The 9795-nt window shown below is 51.5% G+C and overlaps 1 protein-coding gene across 1 annotated transcript; it reads left to right on the top strand.

Moving 5' to 3' along the window:
- The first annotated feature begins 281 nt into the window (after positions 1–281).
- LOC100059381 (pepsin A-like) lies at positions 282–9531 on the top strand. The gene is made up of 9 exons (XM_070230522.1): positions 282–373; positions 832–991; positions 3013–3130; positions 3975–4093; positions 4809–5008; positions 6569–6685; positions 7812–7956; positions 8049–8147; positions 9215–9531. The coding sequence occupies exons 1-9, from the start codon at positions 318–320 to the stop codon at positions 9362–9364; spliced, it is 1164 nt and encodes a 387-aa protein (XP_070086623.1). The 5' UTR covers positions 282–317; the 3' UTR covers positions 9365–9531.
- Positions 9532–9795: the final 264 nt, after the last annotated feature.

Here is a 9795-nt window from a genome sequence, read left to right as displayed (position 1 = left end):
GTTTCCATGCAGGCCCTTTTCGTTGTTTGAGAAACAAGCCACCACTCCATGGCTCGCTCTATGCAGGTGCATCCTAATCGTGGGATGTGGTTACAATGGAAAACTGCCCAAATGGAAACTTCTCAGAACATGGCACAGGGGCAGGGACAATCGTATCAGGAAGCTTTGTGTTTGGGGTTAGGATAATGGGTGACGTTTGGAGGCTGATAAGGCAGGTTCCTGAGGACTTGCGCTGTATATAAGGAGCAGCTCCTGCCTCTGCTGTACGCCTTCCACCCTTCTTCCCTTCTCTGGAGACTTGGGACCCAGGAAGAACCATGAAGTGGCTGCTGCTGCTCAGCTTGGTGGCGCTCTCTGAGTGCCTTATCTACAAGTGAGTCTGGGGGACACGTGGCACGAAGAACAGCTTCCAAGGGGCTGCTTCCCTTCACTGCCTGTCACACTGTCTTCCTCTCCTCCCCAAGTTTTCTTCTTTTCTTCCTTCATACAACTCCTCACTCTCTTCCACTGTGTTGAGTCTCTTTTCTTGTTTCTCTCTGTCCTTCTGGGGAAACAGCCCCGCAGACGTGCTTAACAGACTTGGCCCTCAAGTCCAGCCTGGATTTGGTTCCCAGCTCCATCACTGGGCCAGGCGACTTTGGGGAACCATTGAACCTCTCTTCATTTGTGTAGAAAAAATGGGAGCATCTCCTCTCTTGACTTCCTTCCTTCTTCCTCTCTTGGACCAGCCTCCTTGACCTTCCCTGCCTTCCACAGCACCCCATGAGCAGACTCCTTCCCCAATTACACTTCCTCCTCCAAACCATCCCATTTGCAAACGCTCTGCCACAGGGTTCCGCTTGTCAAAAAGAAGTCCTTGAGGCAGAACCTGCGCGAGAATGGCCTGCTGGCAGACTTCCTCAAGCAGCATCCCCGCAACCCAGCCAGCAAGTACTTCCCCAAGGAGGCCGCCACCTTGGCAGCCACAGAGGGCCTGGAGAACTACATGGATGTGAGTGCAGGGCCATGCAGGGCGGTGGGGCCTGGCACTGAGGACTTGGCCTGGAGGAAAGAGGGGTTCCCAGGGGTCTTGGAAGGTGGAGCAGTGCTCTAAGCCCTGAGGCAGTGACCCAGGTGTCTGCTCCTTGGATCTCAGAGGCACAGGAAAAGTCACATCAGAGATGTTGCTCTCATTCTTTTGTTCATTCATTCATTCATTCATTCGGTGTTTATGTATGCAGAGCACCTCCTTATGTGCCCAGGATTGTACTGGACCTGGGGGAAGCAGCAGGATAGAAAACCAGGCACAGCCCCTGCCCTCATGCAGCTCACAGTCTAGTAGGGAGAGACAATCATCATTGAACCTAACCATCAGTGAAAAGTACAAACAGACCAAAGGCTATGCAGTATAGGTGACAATGTGAGAGGCTGCAGGTAGCAGGCAAGGACACCTCCCTTGGTCAATGAAGGAGAAGTGGAGGTCAGAGAGGGCAAGAGATTGTCCCCAAGAGCGGGATGGCTTGTGCCAGACCCTGGGACAGCAGAGAGCAGAGTGCATTTGAGGAAAGGAGCTAGTGTTCATGGAGAGCAGAGAGGGAGGGAGGCGCAGAGTGAGGACTGTGGGGTTGGTGGCTAGAGCCAGACCAGAGTCGCTGATGAGGGCATGTGTCCTCATGGCCACTGAATCTTCTTAACCAGGAGGGTTGCCATGATCAGTGTGGAGTTTCAGGACGATCTCTCATTGTTCTATTTAGAGAGCAATGGCAATGGCCTGCCCTTCTGTAGATATTGTGTCTCTCCTGCGTGAGGCACAGGGCCAACGATAGGAAGGAATGTTGCCCGTGGTTATGACCTTAGCCTGTGAAATCTGCCAGACCTGGTGCAAATCTGAGCTAAATGGTTCTGAGCCAAGCGACATTGGACAAGTCATTTAAATTCTCTGATCGAGCCTCAGTTTCTTCATCAGTGAAACAGCCATGAATATGTACCACTAGAGGGTTGTTGCAAGTAGTTAACACGATAATGTTTCTTTGGAGGGTTAGCACAGCGCCTGGGTCTTGGTAAGAGCTTGGTAAAGTCAGCCCATTTATTCAGTTAACAAATATTTATGAAGCATCTACTATGTGGCAGAGGCTCTGTGCATGGAGCTGAGAAAACAGTGATGAAGAAACAAAGTTGCTGGAGTTTTATTCCAGAGGAGAAGGCAAATAGGTGACAAATAAATAGTATGCAAGATAACGTCACATAATGACATTTGATGAAAAGAAAAACTAATTAATTAGAGTAATGGGAAGAAGAAGAATGGGGGAAGGGCAAACTTAGATGAAGTTGTCAGGGAGGGCCTCTTGGTGGAGGTGATGTGTGACTAGAGCTCTGAATGATTGAGCAGAAGGAGCAGACCAAGGAAAGATCCAGAAGAAACATTTTCTTAGCACAGGAATAGCAAGGGCAAGTCCCTGGGATGGGAATGAGCTTGTCATCAACAAAGAAGAGCCAGACCAGTGTGGCTAGAACTTCCAGCAAGGGAAACAGGGCTGCCGCTAAGAATAAAAATCCTGACCACGCCCTTCCTCAAAGCACGCTGTACACAACTCGATTTAGGAACAAGATATCTCCAGGGGTTTCCAGCTTTAGAGGACTTCTTTATCTCCTGACCAACCATTTACTGAATGCACCTTTGAGCATTTACTCTGCTGGGTGCTATAAGGTTACCTACTGTGCTCTGAGATGGTGTGTCCTCTAGGATGGGATGACTAAGACATTCAGGAGGAGAGCTGAAGAGGGGACAGCAGATTCTTATTAGGTGTTGATGGTGCTTTGAAGAGACAGTCAGAGGGAAACAGGGATGGAATCAGGGAAGACATCAAGGAGGAGGGGAGGTCAGGCGGGGCCTTGAAGGACGGCTGCATTGGACAGGGAGAGAAAGGCAAGGAGAGCAGTGAGGGTGGGGAGCTGAGGAGAAGCCCCAGGAGGCCCTGCTCCCTGGCAGGGGTCCCAGGATGGGGAGTGACCTGTGCTGTCCCCGCCCCACAGGAGGAGTACTTCGGCACCATCAGCATCGGAACTCCCGCTCAGGAGTTCACCGTCATCTTTGACACCGGCTCCTCCAACCTGTGGGTGCCCTCGGTCTACTGCTCCAGTCTCGCCTGCTGTGAGTGCCTGGCCCTGCCCGGGACCCCGGCACCCACGGACCTGGGAGCCCTGAACGCTCAGGGGCTTCAAATAATTGTGATTTCCAGCCTGTTGGAGTCCCTCTGGAATTCTCTAACAGGCATTTCCCGAGCACCTATATGCCCAGCAAGGACTCAGGTGCCCTGGGGACAGAGGGTGAATCACACATGGTCCCTGCCCCCAAAGGGATTCAGTCCAATGGCAGAGAGCAGCTCTCCTGAACAAGCACAGCTCAGGGGAGTAAGGGGGGACCAAAGCGAGAGGGAGGTTAGGAAAAAGTGACTCAAAAGCATGACAGCTGAATCATGAACTCACTTAAAAAAAAAAAACCCATCTGTTCACTAACAAAAGAGAGTTTGTCATTGGGATTCATGGACAGTGTTTCAAGTTCCTTCCTCTTCCAGCATGTTAACCTGACTTTTGATTCAGAGGAGGAGCTCTTGGAATCCTCCCCTTCATAACTTGAACCGAAGCATTGTAAAACTGTGACCGTGACATTTTAGCTGTGTCATGGGCTGTTCACAGTGCACTGTGAAGGGGCTCCTGCCATGGGCAGCCGTGGACCTGCTCTGCTCAGTGTTTGCCTGGGGTCCTTGGGAGGACCGCGGAGTTGGCTGGGGACCTTCCACCAGGCAGATGGTCCCACTTAGTCCAACCAGGCAGGAATGGAACCTGGAGATGTTTGGGCTCCAACATCTGGGGAAAGGGCACCTTTGTCCTCCAAAGCCCCACCCCAAACCAAGGCAGCCCCCCCAGAAAGACATCACTGGCCACGATTCTTGCTTGGGTTTTGAGGTTGATGATGTCACTTCTTCCCCTCCCAGCCGACCACAACCGCTTCAACCCTGAGGATTCCTCTACCTACGAGGCCACCAGTGAGTCGGTCTCCATCACCTACGGCACCGGCAGCATGACAGGCGTCCTCGGATACGATACTGTCAGGGTGAGCACCTGCTGCCCCAATGACTCATCCTGCCCAGTCCAAGGACCAGCTTCGGGAGACCGTGGAGGCCACAGTGCTCCCCCATAATCAGCTCATTCAAGCAATACGGGCTTCAGTATCGCTACAGTCACCTGATTTGAGGAGGGGGATGCAGAAGTGGCAGAGACGTCACAGACATTTCTAGGTGGGACAGTAGTGGGTAAGGGGGTGGGATGCCTGGAGCCATAAGCCAACCTCAGCCCATCCAAGCTGAGTGCTATGGATTGTGGGAGAGAAGATAGGAAAAGGCTCCATTCTCCTTTAGCACCTCCTCCTCTTTCTCCTCCCCCCACCTTCAGCAGCCCCTCTAATCACGGAAGCTTCAAAAGCACCTCCCCTTCCAGGGTGGGGCAGGGGGCAAGGGCTCTGATTTGCCTGGGGTCTGATTTGCATCCGAACATCTGGAACACACAGCAACTCACAGACCCCATCTGTTCTGCAGCAAATTCTCACACCAAGTTGCAGACTGTGTTCATCTGGAGATCAGCTGCAAAGGTCACTTCCAGCAGAATAACAAACATTCCCAGAGACGCTCCCCCTCCCCTCCTACCAGCCTGATGCCCCGGAAGCCAAATCCTACATGAGATGAACGAGGGATGCTTTGTGCCCAGGGCTGGCACCCTGCAGTGCTCAGTCAACACAAGCTGGTTGTGAACATCTTGGTTCCCCCACTCAGGTTGGAGGCATCGAGGACACCAACCAGATCTTTGGCCTGAGCGAGTCGGAGCCCAGCTCCTTCCTGTACTACGCTCCCTTTGACGGCATCCTGGGTCTTGCCTACCCCAGCATCTCCGCCTCCGGGGCCACTCCCGTCTTTGACAACATATGGGACCAGGGTCTGGTTTCCCAAGACCTCTTCTCTGTCTACCTGAGCTCGTAAGTCCAGCAGTGAGGCCACGGTCACCTGGCCCAGAAGAGGGCACTGGGTGGGAAAAGAGGGTCTCAGCCAGCATGGGATTTGAAGGGTCAAATCCTAAGGCTTGAGAACTGTACCTTTGGAGAGAATGGGGCCAAATCTCTCTCTGATGAACCGTCTTCATTCATCTCATTTACCAGCTGAGTCTTTGTTATCCTGACTTACACAAGTCAAATGTCAGCCATTTTCCCTCCCGCCCCAGTCCCCTCATCGTTGGCCCAAAAAGACCACGATTTAAAATGAGTACACTAAAGAGAGGGGCCAAAATTCCAAAGCAATGAAAAGAATATTTGATGGGGACTTATATCTTAAACAATGGAACATCCAAGTGACTAAAGCAAGTTTAGGTCATTTGTTAACAAGATCTAGGTTCCAGTTGTGACAATGAGTTAATCCTAAGAATGAATAAAGAATAAACCAGTTTGGTTTTGGTTGAGTCGAGGTTACACAGGAATATCTGAGGGTGTCATCAGTTTCCCGAGACTCTCAGCTTTCCTCTGATGCTCTCATCCTTCTCTTTTGAAGCCATTGTCGTTGTTGATATGTTTCTTTAGCTGTTCAGTCTTCTACTGTAAACTCGTTGTGTCACGTTGTACTTACCGTCAGATGTTTACAGGAAAGTTGATGTGGGGTGAGGTGAGCGGGGACTGTCATATCTGTGACCTGTCTTTGATGATTAATTTCTTATTATCACAAATATTTGCTTCCCTATAAAACCTGAAGCTGCAGAGATTCAGATAATGAATATTGTGGTAACAAGTAGGAAACTTACAACAGGAGTAATTTACAACAGGAGGGCCCTATTATCCTGTTGGCCCCTTAACAGTCACGTCGGCTCCTAGACATCCTCCGCCTTTACGGGAACTTAGATACTTCTTGGGGGCCATCTGATCTCCCCAACGAGATCAGGGTGTCTCAGTCTCAGCGCTGTGGACATTTTGGACATATGATTCCTTGTTGTTCGGGGCTGTCCTGTGCATTGTGGGATCTTTAGCAGCCTGCCTGGACTCTACGTACTAGACAGCAGTGGCACTTCTTACCCCAACCTAATCATGAAAATCAAAAATGTCCCCAGATATTGGCAAATGTCCCCTGGGGGCAAAAGCGCCCCTGGCTGAGAACCAGGCTTCTATACTATCAAGTCCTTAAGACCAAACACTGTCACGCGTTCATCTCTCTTGAGGTCCCCAGGGCAACGAGAGTGAGGATGTGGTGGAAACCACACGCTCTGGCACCAGAAAGTCCTGGGTTCTAATCTTGGTTCTGGCACCCCCTGACTGGGGGACCTTGAGCAAGTCATCCCATTTCTCTGAGCCTGAGCTTCCTCCCTGTAAAGGGGACAGAATAATAAATGTCACCACTATATGTGCCTTGGTGTGAGGATTAAAGGAACCCTGTCTGTCACACCCAGCATGGCTCCTGCCACAGGCAAGAGCCCAATCAAGGGTAACTCTTAGGATGCACACAGCAGATGTTCAGATGAAAGAATGAATTCCTGTCTTTTCTCCCACTTTCAACAGCGATGACGAGAGTGGCAGCGTGGTGATGTTCGGTGGCATCGATTCCTCTTACTATTCTGGAAGCCTGAACTGGGTGCCTGTTTCTGAAGAGGCTTACTGGCAGATCACCGTGGACAGGTGAGATCACATCGCCGCGGATGGGCACTAGCCTGATAGACCTCAGATCTCATTTCTCTATGGACTAATAGTTAACTGAGCTTTCAGAATCTCCCTGGAACAGCCAGGATAGGAAAATGTGCACCAGGAGTAGAGGGTGGAAGTTGTCCAAGGCAGAGAAATCCAAGAAAATCATCTGCCTTGAGAAGCAGAGCTGTCTGGGACCCCAGATGCTCTGCAAGGATGAGCAGCCACTTTCCTTCTGCTCACAGAGACAGGACATCAGCGTCCCTGGGGAGAGCTGGAGGACCCACCAGTCCACACATCTTGGCATTTAGGGGACCTGTGACCTGGCACGTGCTCCTCCCATTCTAGGAAAAATGTCACTTTCAGTCTAGGGACAGGGCAAAATGCCTGAGAAGTCGTTTGAACCCATTCCATCCCCATTCCACTTATGGGCCCGCCCCTCATGCGTGCGGCCTCGTTCCCCCACTGTTCCCCCCCTGACTGACCTGCTAGGGTTACTCCAGGTTTGCCCAGGTGTCAGTAGTTTCCTGGGACTCAAGACTTTCAGTTCTAAAACTAGGAGAGTCCTGGGCAAACTGGGACACTGGGTCCACTCACGTCTGCCCCAGCCGTGCAAAAACTTCCTGCGTTCCTGTCACTCCTGTCCCTGCTCCTCTTGTCTCATCCTTCCTTGCATGCCTTCCCCTCTGCCTGGGACGTCCTCCTCCAGCTCTTCACCTCCTTGGCCACCTTGGGCTGTCTGATTCTCTGAGAAGCCCTCCTAGGTTGCTCCTCACCCTGGCTTGTGTTTCTGTTCCCCTGTCCTGTGGCCCGCTCATGCGGCTCTTCCTTGGTCTAACTTATCTTTCTAGCTAGACTGTGAGCTCCCTGCAGCCAAAAACTGTGAGGCTGCCTCGTTTGGCATTTCATCTCCCAGGCCTAGCACAGAGTAGGCATCAGTAAAGATTTGTTGAGTAAATGAATGCATGAATGAATGAGGGTGTGAAGGAGAGAAGCTGACATTTCATGTATTGGCCAATGGTTGGGCGGGAAGGACCCTCTGGGGTGACTTGGTTCCTCCCTGGAGAAATGACTCCCGGGGGGCTCAGCTGAAAGACCCTTACTCGCATCTCGCTTTCAGCATCACCATGAATGGAGAGTCCATCGCTTGCAGCGGGGGCTGCCAGGCCATTGTTGACACCGGCACCTCTCTGCTGGCTGGCCCAACCTCTGGCATTGACAATATCCAGAGCTACATCGGAGCCAGTGAGGACTCCTCTGGCGAGGTAGGCAGGACTTCACTGCCCCATTGTAGACCAAGGCGGTGGTACCGCCATGCAGAAGGAAGGCAATCCCTTCCAACCCTTGCTCTTTCCAGGCGGTAATCAGCTGCTCATCCATCTACAGCCTGCCTGACATCGTCTTCACCATCAATGGCGTTGAGTTCCCTCTGAGTCCCAGTGCCTACATCCTAGAGGTAAGGGGGCTCCGTGTCTCCCACCTACACGCACCTCCATAGAATGTGGCCACATACTCCCCCTTGGCAGTGGAGAAAGTGCAGTTCTACGAGCTGAAGCTGACATCTGCGCTGGACAGCCATCGCAGAAAAAGAATACGTTCAAAATCAATGCGTGAATGAGAATTTGGAAACAGCATTCAAAGGGGAAAAGGCAGGCAAACACTGATGGCATGGAAAGAGGATTTCTAGTTGGACCCCTGTGTCCACACTCTGGATCTCAATTACTAGCCCATTGATTCTGAGTCACTTGCAACCTCTCTCAGCCACAGTTTCCTCATCTGATCTACGGCTTTCCCCACACTCAGAATGTGGTTAGGGTAGTCAAGTGATATTGACCACATCAACGCTACAAAGGGTTGGGCAAATGGCGATCGTAACTTCCATGGGGTCATGGCTTATGACACCCCCACTATCTCTACCAAGTGACACATCTTTTCCAAATGAGCCACAGGCCAACTTCTTCCATCTGTGATAATGCAGGTGGAATATTCGTTTTGCCCAGTGGGTCCATGTTAGTCAACAAGAAGGACTGATGCCCAGCCACAGCCTGAGGGATGTGGATAAATTAGTAGGGGGTGAGGCCTGGCTGGTGGGGTGGGGTGCAAAGCTTCCTAAGAGCTTCTAATGTGCAGCCGAGGTTGTGGACCAGTGATCGAGTGAATGAAAAGAACTGATAGCTCACCTCTGGAAGGGATTAGAATAATCAGAAAAGGCTGTATCACCAGGGCTCCCAAATTCCTCCCAACAACTGAGTTCCCCTAAACCCTCTAGCTCCAATCCTGGCTTCAGGGTTTGTGCATCTGCCAGAGATACTGGAATATGTCTAGTCATCCCTGGGACCAAGTGTAGTGAACAGTTCATACACGTGGACCCCAGGCTAAGAAGAGCCAAGTCCCCACACACGAGGCAGGAAGCTCCTCCTTGCACGTGCCTTGTAGTGGACTATGGTCCTTGATGCTGATCCCCAAGCACCTGTCACCACTTAGTCTGTTTCCTATCTCTGGTTTTATCCTCCTTTTCTGCAGGAGGATGACAGCTGCATCAGCGGCTTTGAAGGCATGGACCTGGACACCAGCAGCGGAGAGCTCTGGATCCTGGGTGACGTCTTCATCCGCCAGTACTTTACCGTCTTCGACAGAGCCAACAACCAGATCGGTCTGGCTCCTGTGGCCTAAGCCTGAGTCTACCCGGCCACTTTACTGGAAGATCTGGCCTCAGTTCTCCCCTCTCCTAGATGTGCATAATTCTCCTGATTGTTCTTCCTGTGCGATCGTGGAGGTGGAATCTTGGCCCTGTTCCCTCTCATTCCAGTAGCATAGCATAAAAGCACAATCTTCTGAAACATGTTTGTTGAAGTTGCTTCTCTTTGTTGATGTTTCTCCTTCACATCACCAGAGTCAGAACACCAGGACCTGGGGGCAGAAATGACCACTTGGACAGCACCAAACACAGAGGCAGTGGCGGCACACACTTCATAATACAGCCAGGAAGACATAAGGGCAACAGCAGGTCTGACTGTGAGCATGATATTAAGATGCGGGGACCAGAAATGCCAGGCCCGTTGCCTCCTCATAGAATAGAGCCCTTGAGTTCTTGGTTGAGGGAG

Source organism: Equus caballus, chromosome 12 (genome assembly GCF_041296265.1).
Source record: "Equus caballus isolate H_3958 breed thoroughbred chromosome 12, TB-T2T, whole genome shotgun sequence".
Taxonomy (NCBI): Eukaryota; Metazoa; Chordata; class Mammalia; order Perissodactyla; family Equidae; genus Equus; species Equus caballus.
Note: the sequence above shows the minus strand (reverse complement) of the source record. Positions and strands in the feature narration are given on the sequence as shown.